Consider the following 21,778-nt stretch of genomic DNA (forward strand, 5'->3'; position numbering starts at 1 on the left):
CCGGAGAGCTTTTTGAAAACATAAATTGAAAATACCTCTTTTCACAAGTTTAGAATGAGCGGAGTGATATGGGAGCATCGGCTTGTCGCTACGCGGCTGATAGGCCCAGCATATGTGATGAGCGTGAAAGGTGAAGTTAATATCTAAAAATCTAATGGAGTTATTAATGGGCAATTCGCATGTTAGAACAAGCGGTTCAAAATGCTCTTTCATGATAGTTACAATGCTTTGAGCCTTTGACTCAAGAGTCATGGTCACACGTAACAAGAATAAAAAAATCATCAACAAATCTAAAGACTTTGATTACGTCTAAGCTGTCAAGGTGGCTGGAAACAGCCTTGTCAAGTTTGGATAAAAACAGATTACTCAGAATCGGCGCTATGCACGACCCGATGCATATCCCTTCTTTCTGAAGGTAGGGTTTTCCTTCCCAGTTAATAAACGTTGACTGCAAGTAAATAGGTAAAATTTCTAAAAAACTGCTCGCCGACACACCCGCCGAGTTCTGGAAAGCAACACAACCGAACTCATCTATGTACTCCTCTACACAGCACAGCACCTTGTCGTTCGGCAGCGAGTAATAAAGATCCAAGTATTACCGCACTGTAAGCCTTTCTTTGATAAAAGTGTGGTAATAGGGAAAAACAGAGAAAGGATAACGCGCGAAATCATTGAAGCCGAAAAGACAAATAGTTCAGGATGCGCGTGTGTAAGCACACCTTCCATTCTCCTCTCAGATAAAGAGCTCGTCTTTCTAAGGAATTGATACTGTTGGCACATGTGATTCCTGTTGTTCTGGCGTATAAATATGATGCTTCAGGAGAATAAAAATTTGTTGGAAGTTAGCGCTCGTGGTGTTCGTCTCTCGTCTCTTGTATCCTCTTTTGCTGCACTATAGTGTATTGGAATCCCAAATACGCTTGCCTTAACTATCTGTCTTGTAGCCCCATGACACGTGATGCGAATTAAAATCACCAGCGCTATAGTGTATTGGAAGCATGTACCAACAAGCCCAAAAAACCACGCTACTGAACTGTATTTGGGATTGGATAACAAATAATAACTTTTCTTGTAGAAATTCGGGTTCGGCCACTTTCATTAGGAAACACATTCAATCTGTTTTAGATTTAACTTTTACCTCTCCCAGTCTTTTCGTTAATAATTGGCCGATACGTGATTGTGGCACCTCTAGTGACCACATACCGATTGCGTTTGATGTTAATTGCCCTGTAACTCCGGCGACTTCTCAGTTCAAGTCATTTATCAACTATAATAACTTTCAGTTAACTTTACGCTCTCACCTTGAGTCACTGACTAATACGGATGAAGAACAAAAATCAAACGCTTATGCTCGGTGATTGAGAATTGCCGTAAGAAGTCTGAGATCTTGGTACGGAGCTCAAAGGGGAATACTTCAGCTGTTTGGTGGAATTCTGATTGTTCCCGAGATTACAGACGTAGAAAGGCGGCATGGAAAAAGCTTCTCCACAACCAGTGGCCGAAAAAGTGGCAGGATTACAAGTTCATTGCAGCTACTTTTAAACGTACAGTTGAAAATGACGAGTATGATGCTAAGTATTTTGATTTCCTCTCTAAATCTGGCAATCGAACTGCTCTTTTTGTTTTTTTACGCTCGCGGAAAAAGATTCCGCAAGCACAAAACCTACATTCCTTTATTTTGACTCCCCATGAAGCACTAGACACAATTGAAACAATTGCCAAAGGAAGGGAGAAGCGTTTCTCGTCTGCACTTCCTTCGGGCTCGATATCTGTAATGCCAATAGAACCAGTTAATTATGATCCTCAAATTTCCGTTTCTGAGCTTTCTCCTATGAGATTACCAGCCGCTGCTCCCGGTCCTGATAAAGTAACTTCAAAAATGTTAAAAATTCTTTTTGACGAGTCACCTGAGACGTTATTAGAGCTAGTAAATTATTCCATCAAACATGCTTGGATACACCCAGAATTAAAACTTGCCAAAATAATTCCTTTACTTAAGAATAAAGGCGGTGCCTTGTCCAATGATAATGTTAGACCAATTGCATTAACATCAAACATTGTAAAATTAATTGACAGAGTCATACTTATACGTATTTCGGAATTCATGAATAAAGAAAATATCCTCAGCCCTTGTCAAATTGGTTTCCGTCAAAATTGTTCCATCTGGAAAGCGCATGCTGATCTCGAGAGTCGAGTTCTTTTAGCGCGGCGCCAAAAAATGAACGCTGCCTTGATAACGCTAGATATAGCCAAGGCCTATGATAGCGTTGAGCATAGCATTCTAGTGCAAAAATTAAAATCTGTTCAGTTTCCACATTATTTAGTAGCCTGGATATCTGAATTCCTCCAAAACCGAGAGTTTTACTGTGCATTAAATGGCGTTCATTCTGGCAGATATAAGCAAGCCAGGGGAGTTCCGCAAGGAGCAGTCCTTTCACCAGTCCTTTTCAACATATTACTCAGCTCAATACCAGTTAATCATGACATTGGCACTTACGTATATGCGGATGATATTGCGTTTTTTGCAACTGCATCGGATATTCAATCCCTTTATCTCCATTTGCAAACGTACCTAAACTCTATTGAGAATTGGTTGTGTGGCTTGCGTCTCACATTAAACGTGAACAAAAGCGCAGTCCTCGTATTCAATATAAAAGATTCTGTAAGTCTGTCTGTAATGTATCAGCAGCAAATAATACCACAGGTTAAATCATTAAAGTATTTAGGGGCCACTTATGATGATAATCTTTCATGGCAGCCCCACATTAACCGTATTGCTACGAAAGGGGCTCGGGCCGTGGGCATGTTGCGCCGAATTAGTCGTCCCAGGTCTGCAATGCGGAGAGATGTCCTTTTAATGGTTTATGTTATGTATGTGCGTCCAATTTTAGAGTTCGGTTCAGTCTTGTTTTCTGGATCAGCAGCTTATAAAATTCGACCGCTTGTTCTCTTGGAGCGAGAAGCGCTTCGGTTGTGTCTTGGACATCCAAAATTTGTTGCCAACAATGTGCTCTACCTTGAAGCCCGGATTCCACCCTTGATAAATAGATTACAAATTCTAAACGTTCAGACGTACTTAAGGACATATGAATCAGAGTTTCACAGATCTATGTCTATTTTTTGCTGTCAACCGACCTCCTTTTTCGGTGTCCATTGGCCTAAATTTCACACCCCGCAGGTTGGTATGGTAAAAAATTTGCTGGACCCTTTAAATGTACCCTTCCTAGTATTCTACCCATACAAACCATCGGTTCATATATTGAAATTGTCTTTGACGACATATTCCCGAATAATGCTAAAAACCTATCATCCGTTATTCTAAATGGATTATTAGATCATTTAAGAAGCCTAGTTTAGTAGTAGCTACTGACGCATCTCAAAGTAATGAAAAGGGGGGTGTGGGTATATATTGTCCACATTTAGACTGGTCTTTTTCTGTCTGGCTTCCGGACTTCACCCCAATTTTTGAAGCGGAGTTTCTGGCAGTGGTACTCGCTTTACGGAAGTTGCCATACGGCTACAAAGGAAAGCTAAACAGTTTTCTCAGAAACTTCGTAGTTAAAGAAAATGTTGTCCTGATCTGGGGTTGGAAACCGGCACCACCGCCTTTCCGGGGCAGTAGCTCTACCGACTGAGCTAACCAGGACGGTTAGCAGAACAGATGGCAGGGCGCGAGCGATCTCAAGTTTCCGTGAATGACACAATTTTCTATTCCAAGAATAATTTAGATGCAGATATATTCATCAGATCTTAAAAGATGTCAATTTTTCATATTTAATAGAACGTTTCTTCGAAACCTCGCTGCGGTGATGTACGCTGTCGCCGGAAGGATAGATAACACGGGGCCATTAAGGGACTCTTTTGCCAAATTGTCAGCATATTCATTTAAAGTCACATAGCTGTGGCCTGGTACCCATACCATATGTACAATTTTCAAAGGTCAATTGGAGAAGCTTCGTGAGGAAATGACTGCCAGTGGATGTTTATGATAGGCTCATTTAAGTAGCGCGCTGTGAAAGAGCTGTAACCCGCACAAATAAAATAAAGCACCGCAATAAAGAAAACATGTGGATGATCAAACAGACATCTGCAATAAGAAAAAAATATATTCTCCAGGCCCAGTGGAAAAGGGCACCAGAGTTGAAGTCAAAATTTAATGAAGGAAGACAGGCAATGATTCGTCAGGCTAAGCGAGGATATCTTCGAAACTAGTTTCAGAATGCCGGTTGTAGTACTAGGCAAACTTGGTGTTTGGTTAATAATTTAAGTTCGAATGCAGCAATTTTCGTTCTAGGAAGTTTCGTACCGTACCACTAGGAAGTTTCGTTCCCTGCCTCCGAACGACGTCCACCGGCATTGGTCGGAAATGCATATGCTAGATGTCTAAGTTGCACAGTACCCGTGTATGAATATATATATATATATATAACTCCTCTCTTTCTAAAGTGGCTGTAATCTCTCTCTTCGTCGGTGGATTCTGCAATAGTAAAAGCCTTTGTCTCTCTGATCCCTAGACATTTGAAAATTGTACATATGGTATGGGTACCAGGCCACAGCTATGTGACTTTAAATGAATATGCTGACAATTTGGCAAAAGAGTCCATTAATGGCCCCGTGTTATCTATCCTTCCGGCGACAGCGTACATCATCGCAGCGAGGTTTCGAAGAAACGTTCTATTAAGTATGAAAAATGGACATCTTTTAAGATCTGATGAATATATCTGCATCTAAATAATTCTTGGAATAGAAAATTATGTCATTCACAGAAACTTGAGATTTCTCTAACAAGGCTGCGATGCCGTATACCACCTTTAAATTTCTACCTTTACAGGTCTGGTTTGGCACTGTCTCCCGTCTGCGCATTTTGCGGTGAACAAGAAACATTAGATCACTTTTTATTGTTTTGCCGCCGCTTTACTACGTTGAGAAGACAGTTGATGGAAAGGGCATTGCAACAGCTTGGCCTTAGTTTAAGCAGCCCGACATTGTTATCATTTGGCGCCACCATCCTTGGGCACAGTCACAGGTCTGTTTTTACCGCTCTGCAAGATTTTTTACTGGACTCAAATCGTTTGCCTTGCTATATATTTAAACATCACTTGTTCTACAATTGTAGTGTCAATCTCCCGTGAGTGTTACCACTGTTCATTTTTTATTTCACTTATTTCCCGTTTTGTTTTCTATCCCTCAAATCATTTTTTATGCAACTATACTTAAATAAATTGAAAATTAAAAAAAGAAAACAAATTCTTTGCTACACAATTCTTGGCCGATCCCCGTCTGTGGGTATGTGCCATAAGTTATTTGGACTACAACAACAACAACAATGGGTGTGACCGGATCGCTGAAGAAGATGAAGAAGGAAAAAGACCACTACTTACCGCCACGATGATTCTCGGACGAAGCCTCTCCCAGGATGCTTTCGGACCACTGATCTCCAGGATTTGATGACCGAGGCCCAGGCACGCAACGCATGGCATGGGCAGGGGTCATGTGTTCATGTGTAGCGGCGTCTTGGGTCTTTGCGGTCTCAGGTCAGCAAATTGGGTCAGTAAGGTCACATGACCCTTGGATCTCTTGCTGTGTCTTGTGGTCGTGTGGGTGGCATCTTCGGTAAGTCTCCTTCGTGCTGTCTTGTGATCAGAGTGGACGAACGGCAAGGTCGCACGAATAGTCAGGCGATGCGCTCAATGGAACCTGCTGCCGACGGTGCAAGCAGATACTGGGCGCCAGGGCTCTGGGCCAGGATTGAGGGATGATGACGTACCCAGCGCCTCTAACCAAAATGTTACGGGGCGGCAAGCCGATGAAAACAGGAGAACACAGGAAAGAGACAGGGCAATCGATGAACGTGAGATGACTTTTAATGAAATGTTGGTGGGCCTAGCACGAGCACGCCTGCCTGCGCCACTACTCGCTTCTTCCTCGACGTATTGTTACGGCGTGGAACCTTCACTCAGGATGGACTCTGGGACGAGAATATCAGAGCAGCCACGGAGGAGCGAAGTTCCAGCGGCCTCACCTCCATCGGTCGCGCTGGTTAGTTTTCCGGACGAGGTAACGGGGACCGGCGACGATATGACTGAGACCGCCGCATGCGAAACACGAGAGGATGAGTGACATTCGGATCTGAGGCGGGGGACGAATTACGAAGGGTAGTGTGCCGAGAAAGAGAGATAGAAAACTTTATTTGTCAGCGACTGTTTTTGTCTTGGGTTGCATTCAGCTGCTCCAGGTGGCTGGGAGTTTAAGTCTGCAGCGACCTCTTGCGCTCTTGCTGAGGCCCGGGACTGGACGTCTGGGTCTCGGCTGGCCAGAACTCTTCTCAGTCTTCCAGCGAGGGAGATGGTAGTAGATCTGCCGGAGGCGGATCCTCCTCGCAGTCCCAATTTATATAGTCTAGGGTGGCAGGCTCACCGCACAGCTGGCATTACGGATTCACTATGTAGGGAAAGACTTTGGCATACGTCCAGGGGTTTGTCCACGACGGCGTTTGCAACCGCCGCCCCGTGGTAGCCTGATCTCTGCTGAGCGAAGCGTGCGGAGGAGGCAGATGCTCCTGAGCTCCTTGTAATAAGTGGTAATGGCCTGATACGTATCCAGTGACTCACCCCGTCGGGCACCCGCGTCCGAGATCTCCTCATCAGCTCGGCTGACAAAACCTTGAATATATTGGTGAGCGGCCTCGTTCCCTGGGATGTCCGAGTGAGCCGGCACCCATATGAGATCCACTACGTTACTATCTTTTGGCAACGCGCTAAGAATGTTGAATGCAGTGGCGGAGATACGACGACTGGCGAAGTGGCGAAGGGCCGTTTTGGAATAACTGAGAATTGTGCTAATTCCGTTTTGAACAATTTCTGGGGCTATTACGGCTTCTTCCACTCGGCCCGTGACCACTGTAGCTGCTACCCTGCGTGAGATGCTCACCGCGCTCACAGCGAAAGCCTCTTTTCCTGTAGTGTTGTATTTTGGCGCATGAACATACATGGCACTATAATCCCCTTGATACCTTTTGCCTAACGTCTTTGCCCTGGCCCTCCTCCGACTTTCGTGGCGATCCCCTTGCATGTTCTTGAGGAGTGGTTGGACCCGAATATCTACCAGCAAGATCATCTGGCTTGAAGGGTCCTCGCCCCTTTTACCTAAGCCTTTCAGGATACACCTCCCCCTAATTAGTATGCCTGAGCCGCTGCTCTTGCGATGTTGTGTCTCAATGAGCTCTTCGAGGGTGTCGTGGACCCTTAATGACAGAGGTTTCGCGGTGGACGTGTTTCTGGGGAGACCGAGAACCGTTTTGTATGCCTGCCTTATCAGGCAATTCAATGTTTCACTATCGGCCTTTTTGAGGTCCAGGTAGGTGATGGCATACACGAGCCGACTGAGGACAAAACCCTGAACGAGCCGACATGTGTCGCTTTCTCCCACACCTTGTCGCCTAGTCGCCGCTCGCTTGATTAGCTGTATGGTCTGCTGGATCGAGGCTGACAACCTTTCCAGCGTTACCGTGTTGCACCTTTCGATTGTATAAACATCACAAGCACCCATATTGTTTCTACTTCCGGTATTTCGTTTCCCTGGACTTCTAGCTTTATCTTGTCCGGCTTTGTTTTGCAAGCCCTTTCGTTATTACGGGTGACCAACAGTTACAACTTCTGTGAGGAGAATTCCAGCCCTGCCTAACGGGTGCGAGCGTCTACGACGTCCGCCGCCTCTTGTAGGGCTTCCTCGATTCGCCCGTCTAATCCCTGACTCGTCCAAATCGTGACGCCTTCAGCGTATAGGGCTGAGAGGCGACAGACCCTAGTATGCCGAAGCTCTGTTGGAGGAGATGAATATGCAGCCATGATTATGCAGCCATACTGATAAGCCGGTCGCACTTGGAGCATTCGTGGCCCGTATCGGTAAGGTCGACGGCGACGGCATGCAGAATCTTGCGATATCGCCTGGATTCCCGCAACGGAAGCAAACAAAGGTCGGGCCATCAAAGGTCCGTGCGTGACATACTTTGTCAGAGCGATGAAATGTTCGTGGCTGATAGCATTTATCGGCGCCGGGACCCATTCAGGAAGCATCACACCGTTTGTTCTGGTTGCGAACGGGCGGCTCATAGTATCGTTGGTCCTGGTGCAACCTCGAAGCGTTGTGTGGTCGAGAATAGCGAGGCGCGGGTTGCGTACCAAAGGCCACTGCGTCGATGGAAAAACTCTCGCGATCTCTGGATAGAAGCGGACGTGTGATCACAAGGAAGTACCTGGGAGCAGGACAGTTCTTTTCTAACTATCTGTCGGATAGTGGAGGCGAGATGAGCGGCTGCGGACGTTGTTTCTATGGCAGCAACTGTTGTCACTGTGTCCAAACGGCCGAACTTTGACGTTAGTCGGCGCATGTTCAAGCTCTCTAATATTCTGCAATACCGCACGAGATCGGCGACGGTGTCCAGGCTTTTCTTGCTGATAACGGACGTGTAGATGTGCTTAGCGAAGTCCTGGTGCAAATGACCCAAATTGTCCTCGTCGTACATACGAGGCAAGGTGACCTTGCAGACCTTCAGTACTGCCTCAATGCACTGCGTACATGTCTCTCCTGGAATTTGAGCTCGATGAAGCAATGTTTGCTCACCCCTCTTCTTTTTCGCCGAGGAATCACCAAAGCACTCTGTTAGTTCTTCCACGAAGCGAGACCTGGATGTCAAGGTATCCTCGTGATTTTTATACCATGTCAGGGTCATATCCGTGAGGGAGAAAACGACGTTCTCCAGCTGGTCGTTATTGTCGCACTTCTTATAGCGGCTCACTCCTTGGTAGTGGGTGAGCCGTTCGTCCACGTCATCACCAGCTGCTCCTGAGAAGGAGCGAGGCTGTCGGTAATGCGGCCAGGAACTGCTGGGTGTAGACCTAAGTGTGGGTTCTCCATCCAGGGACATCTCCGGTGCGTGAGGTGGTAGGTCGGCAAGACGTCCACTCCAACGAGGCTCGTGTGGATTCGTTGTTAATTAGGACATACCTAGCAAACATCCACCAACATGTTACGGCGTGGAACCTTCATTGAGGACGGAGTCGCGCCAGACGAGCGAAGTCAGATACTTGTCGCGTTCAGGAGAGCTACTTCTTCTTTCACTTCACTTCTTTCCCACTGTCCAACTACGTCGTCTTCGCTCCTCCGTGGCTTCTGTGGTGCCATTTCGTTCGCACCAGTGTGTACTGCCGAATACTTTGCCGAAAGCTTATTACTGACACTCAGGGCCGGATTAAGAGGGAGGAGGAGGAGGAGAGAACTTTATTGAAGAGAAATTGATGTGTTCCTTCTTCTTGAGAGGACGCTTCTCCTCAAACCGCCCCAGCTCTATCCCCCACCCCTTCCTAGACAATAAACACGCAACACTATGGCACAGACTGCAAACACGAACTCTTCCTTCACCCCTTACCCTTTCCCACTACCATCCCTCCTTCCACACTTCGGCTTGTACCATTTGCCCAGAACCCTTTGCCTCTTCCCTCCACATCCTCACTCTCTGGCCGGGCGGATCCTCCCCCGCGGGGCCTAGAGCACTTGAAGAGCTGGGAGGACTGGGAGAACCTGCTGCGTTCGGAGGACCGAGCCGTACAGACCATCACCACCGGTCGGGCTGCTAGGGGGGGGGGGGGGGGGGGGGGGTTCCTCCTTAGCCCAGGCCATTATGGCGTGTTGCCGGCCTGGATCAGAGCTAAGTAATGCGATAAGGATGAGGACCCGATTAAAAAAATTAGGAGTGCCCCTATTACCCCCCACCGCTCTACCGCGCCCCCTGTTGTCATGCTTGACACTTGACGCGTGTTAGAATTTCCTACGGAGGAAATTATACGTGCTTTAAGAATATCAGGAGTGTATATGAACATCGCCTGAGCATACACGTTCCCACAAAGCCCATAGACAGACTGGAATTTAGACGAGCTATTCTTTGAAATTACAGGACACGCAACATTATCCCTCAATAATCAGAACGCACATTCATGAAAAATGAACTTCTGGAGTGGTCTTTTTTTTTTTGCTAATTCGATAGCGCAGGACGATAGGCTGCGTATAAATATAAACGAAGTAGAGATGGGTCTTTTTTTGTAAGCTTTTCGCAAAATGCTGCCTTGCATGCGCAGCCAATTATTTAATAGTTTTGTGAACTCACTTAGCATGACGAAATGAAGCTTGCCTAAGGCAGTGTTTCTACAGAAACTGTGATATTATGTTCCATATGCTGACGTAAAGCACGGCAAATGTTTATTGCTCCAAACGCTCTCGTAATGCGGGGAGCTAAATCTTTTCAAAATTATGGCGTCTGTAGTAAATGACATCGTAAGAGAGAGACGAACGGACTTTTGCACGTATGACAGACATTTTCTGCATTCAATTCACCGAATGAAGTTACATTTCACGAGATAGCGTATGCAGGTCGTCCGACCTAGAAGCCGCCGCCGAAGACGGCGGTCGGAAAAAAATAGTGCTTAAAATTGGCCAGGGTCTTAAGGTCAGTCTTTAACTCTAATAAAGGAGAATGTTAACGGCTCACGTTTGCCGGCTTCCTATGGAAGTCTTCGTTCACGCACGTGCACTTTGGTTTACAATAGTGTGAACACTTAAGCCGTGCTATCGCGTCCACAAAGCGAAGCTCAAGCACCCTCAATTTTTGTTTTGCAGAAACAATACATGTTGGCTCAATAAATAAATAGACGTTTAAATATTTCACGGTAATTCAAATTTCGCGTGTGTGCTCGTATAATATGTCTGCTTTTTAAAGTCTACCCTTATAGAAACGTAAATAACTTCATTCATTTGCAAAGCGTTTTGGAGGTTTTTGCTTGGAGAGTTTCTTGACGAGAGCTTCAATATAGACGCTTCTGAGAACCTCGCGTCTCCAGTCACACCAACGACAAATTACTGAGGCGCCTGTCGGCTATGAGCATCTATCATCTACCTTTATTGCTTTCCTCACAGCTTGCGCTGCTTACGTTCAGGTTAATAAAACAAATGACTGACCTCAAGGTAGGAATGAGAGAAGTCGGTTGGTTTACCAAGGTGCTTAGTAAACTGCAATTTTAACTTCTTCATGTCGCCAGACGTGAATGAAATGTATATGTATTTGGTTTATTTCTATTCGACAGTGAATCTGTACACATCACTGCGTCGGTTCACCTTATATGTACATAATTTGGAGTTGCGCCCATTGTTGGTCAGTGCAATCTTTTTTATGATGTTGCTTTCTAATATTTTGTTTTAATACGCAATGGGGGGTCTACAAACAGTGCCTATAGAGTATGATTGACTGATGTAGGGTCAAAACTGCCACGTACGAATGCTTCTAATGCTGGCCTCCAGTATCGTGTATCTTATCAGGCATAAACCAAGAGGCATATCTATGATTATTATACACATAGCCTGGTTGTCGCTATCAATGGTTACACTAATTGATTATGAACGCAAGCTTCGCACCGCTGTAAATTCCGTAAAAAAGAGAGGCACTAGTTTGCAGAGGTTCCTTGCGACCTTGCATTTTTATTTTTGCAAGCGTAATCTACTAGCCGCACTCGAAATCTTTATTTACTTCAACCACCCACGTTGGCCCGCTTTTTGTGCGCGTTCAAAAATCTTTTTTTTTTTTACGTTGACCTATTGATTTACCCGCAGTACCGTTTGCATGAGAAGGGAACCTGGACACCATGCAACCAGTCCCATGATTGCAATGCAACCGTGGCACAAGAGGAGCCGGGGATCTTCACAAGCGGTTTCATCACGGTCAGACACTACACAGCAAAGGAAAAAGTCAGCGTTGGTTTTCGAGGGTGCAACATGCACGGCTGCGGCAAGGAGTACAGAATTGAATTTTCATCGGGTGTCGAAGGTACTAGCATGGATCATTCTCCTGAAAGCTAGTAGTTTCCATGCGGCATATTTGCATATTTTAAGTAAAACGTTTATCATTCTTGTAAACGCAGACAAGAAATATTCAGATCTTTTTTTTTTTGTTACAGAAAAGAGGGCCCGGCATCGCCAAGAAAATTATTTGTGCGCATAATAATTATTGCCTTTCGGTCTATACAGGAATGTCACCCGCTAGAACTAAGAGCCGTTTCTGACTGGGAATTCTGCTTACAAACTAAGGTCCACACTTCGTTGACATTTATTTTGGTGCAACTCCTAGGAATTTGGCCCTTAAAGTGGGAATTCGGGCTTTCTACGAGGAACAATTTTCCGGCACTGTCTTCAAAAGCAATGATGCCTTGGTGCCGGATCCTACATTCCAGAACGGAATAACGAGGGTGCTCGTTTTCAGATAACGCAGCTATTTATGGGCCTCTTCTTTGCAACCTAGCGCTTGCAATTTATACGTTCCCCCCAATAGCAATCGCAAGTTTGATGACGCGAAGCGCGACTATGCAGAGTTACTGCTCAACAACCATAGCACGTTGTTCTCTGAACGGAGGCTTCAATGAATGTGGTGGCTGTGCGTGGCGATCTGCCATGCGGCTCTTCAACAGGCTAAACAGTCCTTTGAGCACAAAAAATCACATGGAACCTCAGAAACTTCTACTGTAGGCAAAACCTTATTGTATAGGGCGTAATATCAATATTCTTTTTGAGAGTCCATTGAAGAACGCTCCCTCCCCCCTCCCCCCCCCCCAAAAAAAAAAAAAGAGCACACACAATAAACACTGCATCACGACAATACACAAAGCAATCATCTACAGTCTCTGGCTGCTGACACAGGCGACAGCCCATTCACCATGGCACAAAAGTCCTATTTGCTTGAAACCACGTTTTTACAGGAAAAGTTGACGTATGAAGTTTAAAAAAGAAAGTCTTTGCGGCTGATTGCATAGAAATATGACGCGCGTTTTACGATCCCGGGCGTTGCGGATGCATATGCGCCACGCCCGGGATCGTGAAATGCATGTCATATTTCTTTTTGTTTACCTGAAGGATGATAGTAGCCAGAACAGTGAAGCTGTAGTTAGTGATAATGACAATGATGACATTAGCAATGGTGATGACGGTGCATTTAATTGATAATGATAATGAGAGCGAACGTGATGCCCCGTGTGCACCAGCAACGTGTAAGCTTTCGCATTTCTGCAGTGTATACATTCCATAGTGTTCTCGAAATTTTTTTTTTGTGTATACCTGAAGTCGTTTTCGGGTACCGTCGAGTCCACACGCCGGCGACCGAATTGTCGTGTAATGAGGCTAGTAAAGCTTTCGCTTTACGACAAAGCTGTCACAGCGCGAAAAGCGTGCAGAACGACGCCACTAAGGACCGATGGCGTGTGCCGCATTTATCTATATTTCGCGCTTCCTGTCCTCAGTGTGAAATTTTCTATTAGAACACTGTGAGCAGCGAAACACTCATCTATTGCACACGGACCGTTTTCTTCGCCAGTAAGCGGTCGTAAACTTGGTAACAAGCCGACGCCGCGTACGTTCCTGCAAGCACCGCCAGCTTGCTGATCCACACTATCGGAGAGACGGTGGCGCCACCTCTAGGTCGATCTCGCGGAGAATATGGCGCTCGCTTTTGCCTTAATCGGAACGCGGTGCTGCGATCGGGATCGAACTTGCATCCTTGGGTTCAGCAGTCGAGTACCCTAACCAGTGAGCCGCCTCGGCTGCGCTTAGTATACGAGTCACACACGGCAGTTCCGAATAAGCGCGTTGGCGAAGCAAGAAGTTCTTTATGGACGCATTTTTTGGCCTACCGTAAGATTCAAAAACAAGATTTTGTTCCATGTGGTAGGGTTAGAACATTCCAATCAGTACGTTAATAATGGGGTCTCGGGATATTCTATAGATACCTCACAATTAGAAACGATGTTCACGAAGGCAAGACTTGTGTCTCATTTAATTTTTGGGTGGCACGAAACGGAACCGTTTTTTTCTAGCCAAAATTTATTATTACAGCAGAGGCATTACTACCCCCCCCCCCCCCCCCCCCGCAAACAGACCACACAACAAACAACACCACACAAAGAAACAGCGCGCTTGGGTCATTCAGCTAGTCCACATGTCAGATACCGCCGACGGAGCCCTAGCTGGACGACGGCACCGATCATATAGCTTCTGAAAATTATTATCTTTAATAAAGCTTTACTCTATCTCCTTTCAGGAATCACTATAAAAAGAGAACAAAAACCCGACTCTTTTTGCATTCCAACACAGGTCGAGGTAAAGAGAACGGCTTCATTGGCCGCTGTTTAAAAGCTCTTCATTAAACTTGTTAGATATCTACGTCACCTTGGTAGGCAAGTTTATTCACACGTGTAGGAGGCTGAGTATTTGATGCTGCGCATGTAAAGTTGTATCCATCGTCTGGGGCAAAGCTGAACTAAAGACCTTAACTAGAGGCCATTTTCATCGCAATTAAAAATAAAAGCGATTCCTTCAAGTTCACAGGAAAACATGACAAGACGTAGCAAAGCAACGCAAAGGAAGCAAAACGCATCTCTACTAAATTACTGCTCGCATAGTATACGAGTGCGAGAGTTTGATTCTGCATCTAGATCTTTGTTTAGGCAATGTAGCCACCGCCTGACCTTTTTAAATCACGATATAATGATAAGCTGCTCTCTAGGTGCGCATGCGTAGTTTAATCAGGGTAAGTTTTGTTTTATGCACTGCTTGTTTGAGAGAAAATTCCATGAAACCCACGAACAAATGGTTCCTACATATTGAAATCAGTGCCTATGTGCCTGTAGTTGTGCTGCAGTGCTGCGTCGTGGGTACAAAACGGAAGTGGCGAAGGAACCCTGTCCGCGTAGTGGCAAAAAAGTTCAAGTATTACGTATGAAGATTTTCCAGCTTTCGTGCCCACTAGCGTTGAGCAGCTGCTGGCTCGGCAATCTAGGGAAGCATTAACGGACGACTTGTCACACGAAACCTGCGCAAATATGCCCGATATCAGAATACGCGTACAAAATGCAGAAATACTGCGTCCAGCTGATAGGAATAATAAGCATTAACTTCTTGCGATTCGTTTGAGCCGCTATGTGCAAACTTGAATCGCAGTTCTGAGCCTAACCCGCGCATGCTGGATGACCGCGTTCTGCACATCATGTCTAAAAGTGCCTGTAAGGCTTTGTTTGTATTAACGTGTTGCGATTCGTTTTAGCCGCTATGTGCGAACTTGAATAGCATTTCTGAGCTTTCGTGCCCACTAGCGTTGAGCAGCTGCTGGCTCGGCAATCTAGGGAAGCATTAACGGACGACTTGTCACACGAAACCTGCGCAAATATGCCCGATATCAGAATACGCGTACAAAATGCAGAAATACTGCGTCCAGCTGATAGGAATAATAAGCACTGTGGCAAAAGGGAGAGAAATATGAAAACTCTTTTCATAATTTCACACCGATGCACGTTGAATTGCTGGTTATTCCGGTTGCTTTGAACACCCGAGCGAGAAATAGAGAGTTTGAGCTGCATTTCTCAACGAGGGAACGAATCAAGCGGTGATAGGTCTGACCTAATTTTCGTTTCAGAGCCTATCTGGGGCCCCGTCTTTGAAGTTCATCGGCGCAATTTTTCTGCGCTTCTTCGATGGAAGAACATTGGGGCAAGAGGCTTCGAGATCACAGGACGCTGCGGTGAAGATTGGAAAATGCATTACGAGAAGAACATGCATCAAGCGCCTTCTTTGGACAGCCACGATGAGATCGAAGTCCGTGGTATGACGATGATTTCATTTGCTGCTTTTTCCCACTAGGCGGCCAGTGCCACTTTACACCCAGATATTCATGATTGTTCGAAAGTATGGATGCTGCAAGAACCGCCAAGTTCACACCACAGTCACACACGTAAGGCTGGTACTTAGGAAATGCAATGGATCTGATTTCTACGCGCTGGCTAAGAGCACGATAAAAGAGGGTGTCTTTGGACTGGGTGACTGATTTAATCGAGTGCTTTGTTTTTTTCTTGTGTGCAGTGGAGTCACCTCCACGATGTGGGCCTAGCGGCCGCAAGATATCGACATAACGGTCGTCATGGTCGTAGTAAGGTCGCCATGGGTAGTGTCCTATGGTTACGGGGCTTCTCTTATTACAGCGCACTTGATCAAAGCGTATAAAGAGTTCTGAATTCCGTGCTTTGGAGATGCAACAATACTGCTTTGGCACAGTGACTGGCACAGTGATGTCACAGTAGGCGCATGTGGCAAAAGCGATGAGGCAGGACGATACTCTTGGTTGGTTTGTAGAATCTTTGCCTATTGCTCATAAATCGTTCAGTGTAACTATGCATCCGTATTTAGCCTCAGTATTAGCTCGATCAGTTTTCAGGTTTTTGCGAGACAATCCCGAGCGCATTTGAGAGGGCGCTCTCAACCAGCGTAAAGACTGTTTGATATGCAAGCGAAAACGCTCGCGATTTCTGCCGCGGCGGCGCAAAACCCCGTTTAGAGCTGTCGCGGCGGTTCTCTTGGCGACAGCGACAAAATTCCAACAAGTTGGAAATTTTTCGCTGTGTCGCTGCCGCTCGTGGCCGAGTTCACTCAATCGCTTGCCTGTGAAACGGACATAAGGGGCCACCCGAAGCCATAGGGAACACACGATTCTTTGCCGCCTGTATGCTTCTCAGCGACAGCCTTTTAATTTTTTTGTAACCAAGTGGGAGCAATCATGACTGTAATAATCTTTTATTCGTTTTAGCGGGGAAAATTCTTGTAGTTGAAACGATGCCGTTACGAACTCCTTATATGATTGTTTCGGAAAAACGACAGTGTAATAGGGATCAAAGCAACGCGATGTTTGAGACTGAAGGAAATTAATGACCCTCTATGAATCCGCTTAAATTTCATTCAGAAAGTGTGACTGTGCAAAGCAAAAATCTTAATTTCGCGCGTAATTGCGTGCACGTGCTCCATTGGCCGCACGCAGGAAGGTGTGCCTGACGCCACACGTGTATGCATTTGTGAAGCTACCGCACTTGGGAGCTTGTGGTTGCCATCAGGATGTGTAGAAAATGGATCATTATAGCGATGAAAAACGAAGAGACGTCCGCGTGTTGTGCAGTGTGAGCGCACGTTAAAGATCACCAGGTGATCGAAATTACTGCGTAGCCCTCCACTACAATTCCTCCTTCTTTCGCTTTCCACTTTCATTTTCACCTTCCTCCCTTCCCTTACAGAAACAAGTGTGACAGATACTGCGTCTTTTACTTGCTATAGACTATTTATTATGATTATTACAGCGTTGAATGTGGTAGTGCTAATTAGGAATATTGTTCAGATATCCAAACAGTCAGGAATTAAACGACCATGGGGTCACTGCCCCACCGCCTTCTCAGGAGATGAATGAAGTGAGCTTTTGATTTCTTGCGAAAGTGAGAGAACAGAAATTGGTATTTGCGCATGTTATATCAAATTTGCTATGGCTCTGGTAATTTTTCATGATCACATTTTAAGATGTTTCTTTTACAAATATAAGGTGAAGTCATCATGTCTTCATCGCACATTTCGCGTTAGCAGCAACACACTGATTCCAAAACAACCATAACGGACTCACGAGGGGCTTGTAGGAACTTTCAACAGAGCTGGGTCCCGTACCTGGCCTAACGGCTACTAAAAAACAGCCTGGACCTGGCGTACCGACTACTGCAAAACAGCTCGTATGTTGAAACGTCCATCCCACCGCTTGATAGTCTGGGCTCCGGCGCAGTCATGGCTAGGAGAAAACGAGGCAGCAGATGCCGCCGCCCGCGCGCTTTCTAACCGGGAAATCTCGTCCCCCTCCTCCTCCTCAGCAGAATTCACACTAGCCTAAACTTTAAGAGAAATTACGCAGCTGTACCAAAACGGACACAATCTTTACCCCACCCCGTGTAACGGGTTAACGAGGGCGGAAGAACGTGTGTTTCGTCGCCTTCTTACCAACACCATGATGTGCCCGGCGTCACTTAAACACTTTGACAGTGCCTTCTCCGGGGAGTGCCCGCACTGTGGAGAAATGTCCTCGGACCTTTTCCACATGGTGTGGGCGTGACCCTCCAAGGCTGCTTTTGCACCTAACCCAAACCCTACTACCCGGGAGGACTGGGTGGCCACAATAGTCGCCTGCTTCGACCTGAAAGCCCAAAAGGCGTTGGTCAAACGAGCAATGGCGGCAGCGGAAGCCACTGGGGTCCCATACTAGGAATCCACCTATTGTTTGTGAGAGGAAGGGCACTAAGCCGGACCCCAGAGCAACCTCCATGTAATTCTCTATTTTTAATAAACGTTTTCACCACCCCCAGAGATGAGCTGCCGTGCTGGATTTCTTTGCGTAGCTCCTCTTTGCGATACCATTATTAGTCATTATACAGCGATATTGTAGAAGCGATAAATATAGCCTGAATGAGAGCCACGCGCTGATATCTACGATAAACTGTTTGACTTGTATTCCAGATCTGCCAGTGATAGCGGAGAAGTGTGAATTCTTCATGAGAACCTACGAAACACGTGGGAATATCACGCAGTACGAGAAGGGTTCGTATGATTATCCTGAAGAGTAAAATTGCAGCCCCAGCTGAAAGATGGGGAAACGCTCTTGGTGTATGCCTTATATGTGAATAATAAAGGAAATGAAAAGTGTCACGAGGTATTAGGGGGACATTCAAGCTTCGCCTAAGAGGAAACGCGAAGCGTCCTCTTACTCACTCAACACCACCTTTTCAATCTGCGAATACTTTGATACTTCCTTGTTCGTGTTGGGTTTGGGTAAATGAATTTGATGAATTTGCAGTATCTCACTTCTCGGTGGATACCTCCCTACACTTGCCAGATTTGCATATGTCGTCGATTCAAGTACCTGTCGCAAACTAGCCTCAAACATGATAAAAAGATGGATGGTAAGTGGGAAGCGAAATCGTAGGGCTGAACACTGAATGCTATACAAAGTACATGACTGTGTCGTAGATTTGATAGACAATCATGGTGCTTGTTTTCTACGAAACTGTTTTTCTCAATTTGGGTCACATCAAGGGCGACAGCTTTGCGACCATAGGCCCATACGCTTCGTTCAGAAGTTCATCGCACTTCTCTATCACATGACGTGGATAATAAGGGATTAGTTACTCATTCGCATCCACCAAAGCGCCGGCATACGGCTACAACGCTGATTCCCGGATCAGGACGAATTTTGTTTTAACTACGAATTTTCTGAGAAAGCTCTATAGCTTTCCTTTGTAGCCGTATGGCTGCGCTTGGCTGGATGCCTTCCGCTTGGATGCGCTTGGCTGGAGCGGATTTTCTGGCGTTAATCATTTAGTGCAACATGCGATGTACGTTAAAAGGGCGAAAACAACAAGTATTCTCGAAGTAATAGCCACTACTCTTAACTGGTTAATAGGCTACGTACTGCTTTTGTCAAAAGTGTGGAGCCCAAGGGGTCTGGTTCTGAGCCACTTCGTGCGGCTTGTAATGGATCTCCAGTGTCATATATTATTTTATGGCAATAAGATGTTTTGCTCTACCCTTGCAATAGGAAGGACCTCCACTAATGCTAAATCAGCGCCACTACACGGCTCGGAAGCCGACCCCCCGGGCTCTACACTTTTGACAAAGGCTGTACATTACAGACTGTTGATGCACTCACAAAACCGCAGCAGACACTAAAATATCTGTGAGCGACTTGCAGCATCGGTCCTGGACTAGTTTTAGAAAATATGGAACAGGAACGAGGGTTATGACAGGAAAGTGACCCTTCCAAATGTATTAGCGTCTAAGAAAATCTATGCGTGAGTACCATTTGCTCTTAGAGAGGCTGAACGAAAGCCATGTAATGATTTCCAACGAAAAAATCGGGGGTCACTTAAACACAGACTTTATAATTGTATTACGCAATGTCATTTACATGGTCGCCAAGAAACTTTTTCAGGTCGAACATACTTCAAGACTGGGGGGCAGTTTCCGTCATGTCGTGACTTGCTGCGCAGCCATCCACGGGCGGAAGTCCTATGTGACCCTGGAAGTTAAGGAGGCATACGTACAAGTTTCATACCGCCACCGCTGATTTCGCTTGTCTGGCTGAACTCCTTGTACGTAGTTGCAAGCGCCTTGCCAGTATTGTAGGCTCGAATGTTCCTTTCAAACATATCCCCTGATGCTGAGCGCACAATGCTTTGGGTTCTTGCTTTTATTGAAATACGGTCCATAGGATATGCTCCCCGACAAGGTGAGGCCGTTTTTCTTCACTGGCAATTACATTTTGTATATAGCGGCTGTAGTACTTCAAGGAAAGAATTAGTCACGGCCACTCGGTGGTATGTTCGGTTTACACAACTCGAAAATCCTGGAATCACATGGCGGGCGAAATAAGCGGCCCTTTCGTTTGCAATAGGTTGTATTCACTGTCAGCTGCTCTCGACTCATCCAGGTTACCGCGATGAGGAGGACAGGAAGAATAAAATCGTTTTCCGCTTCCGGTCCACCATAGCCTTGCTCGTCGTCGTTTCGTTTGGGTAGTTGGGATATCTAGAGAGCTGTGAACCTCGTTATTTACTGCTATAAAGGTAAATTGCGCTGTTACGTCTACTAAGGGATGAAGAAATGACGCGCGGTGCACGCCATCGCTGCAAGCATATCGTACAATGCATATAAACATAAGAAACTAGCGACCGTCAAACAATTGAAATGGCATACTGCATTAGTGAAGTTTATTGGGAAGCAGAGACTGGGCATATAAGACTGCCAAAGAGCCATATTTTGAATTACACTGACTTCCTACGCGTATCGGCAAAGCAACAGCTTCACTACCCTTTGTTCATTTCACATATGCGCAGCCTCACAAGAGCACATCTCTGCATTTTAAGACACCACACTTGAATGGAGACTCAGCACAGCGCTAACCGATTATTGACATTATGATGGCTTCAAAGCTGTAGTTTCCCCGCTGGTCGTTACATTTATGCAGAAAATTACGATGTCATCCATTTCTTCAGCTGCGACTAAAGAACGAAGCCGCTCGTCAAATAAGTACAGGATTCGAGCGAAAGCTTTGCCTTCAGTAATTCGCGAGAAACGTAGCTGGCAGCATGAACCAAATAATCCTTGATTTCCCAAAGTTCAGCTTTCGGCACAAGCTCTACATCAAAACACATTTAGTCGCTTTCAAGTAGCATGCTATTTTGACACCACACAATTTGATTCTGTCTTCGTAGCGCTTTTTCATGGGATCCATGGCTTCCATGCAAGCGCAAAGACGACATGGGGGCTCGTCGCTCGTAGTGCGATCACTAGGTGGTTGCCTCTGAAGCGCGGTCTGCCCGTCCGCGGCGAGCAGTCACCCGTGAAGAGAAAATATCTGACGACAAGGTGGACTTGCTCTCGCTGCTGGAGCACTGCTCGAGAGGTGAGCCTCGCTCGGGCGCGCTGTTATCATGGTTTTGAAACCATTTATAGAAAAACACGTTGCTTAACTTTGTTTCCGCGTCCCATTTGCTGTAAGCGCTCACCCGCTCATAGGATGTTAGCCTGTCCTCGACGTTATGGTCGTCAGTGCAGCTGAAGATGGCGGGGTCTCGCTGGCGGAGAGAGCCGGGACAGATGATGGCCGAGCCAACTTGTACGGCTTGGTGGTTAACGTCCTCAGGCATCGCAGGCGGTGGTAATGTGCGGCTGCGGAGTTCCAGAGCGAGAGGATAGATCTAAACGGCAGCTCCGCCAATTGTAAGATAGGGGTTTATTGAGCAGATCAGCAGGACTCGATCAGCAGAACTGGGCAGATCAGCGGCGAACACAGCGGCAGCGAACACAGTCAGGTCCAACACGTGCAGCGATCACGATG

At 46.1% G+C, this 21,778-nt stretch overlaps 1 protein-coding gene across 1 annotated transcript in view; it reads left to right on the top strand.

Moving 5' to 3' along the window:
* LOC146195093 (uncharacterized) overlaps positions 1-18,586 on the top strand; it is a 66,678-nt gene extending 48,092 nt beyond the window's left edge. Inside the window, exons 9-11 of the mRNA XM_084597683.1 lie at positions 11,659-11,872; positions 15,503-15,688; positions 18,400-18,586. Of these exons, the coding sequence (XP_084453809.1) occupies positions 11,659-11,872; positions 15,503-15,688; positions 18,400-18,506 (507 nt within the window). The 3' untranslated portion in view covers positions 18,507-18,586. The remainder of the gene's footprint in view (positions 1-11,658; positions 11,873-15,502; positions 15,689-18,399) is intronic.
* The last annotated feature ends 3,192 nt before the right edge of the window (positions 18,587-21,778 follow it).

Source organism: Amblyomma maculatum, chromosome 3 (assembly GCF_055883805.1).
Source record: "Amblyomma maculatum isolate TAMU_Amacu chromosome 3, ASM5588380v1, whole genome shotgun sequence".
Taxonomy (NCBI): Eukaryota; Metazoa; Arthropoda; class Arachnida; order Ixodida; family Ixodidae; genus Amblyomma; species Amblyomma maculatum.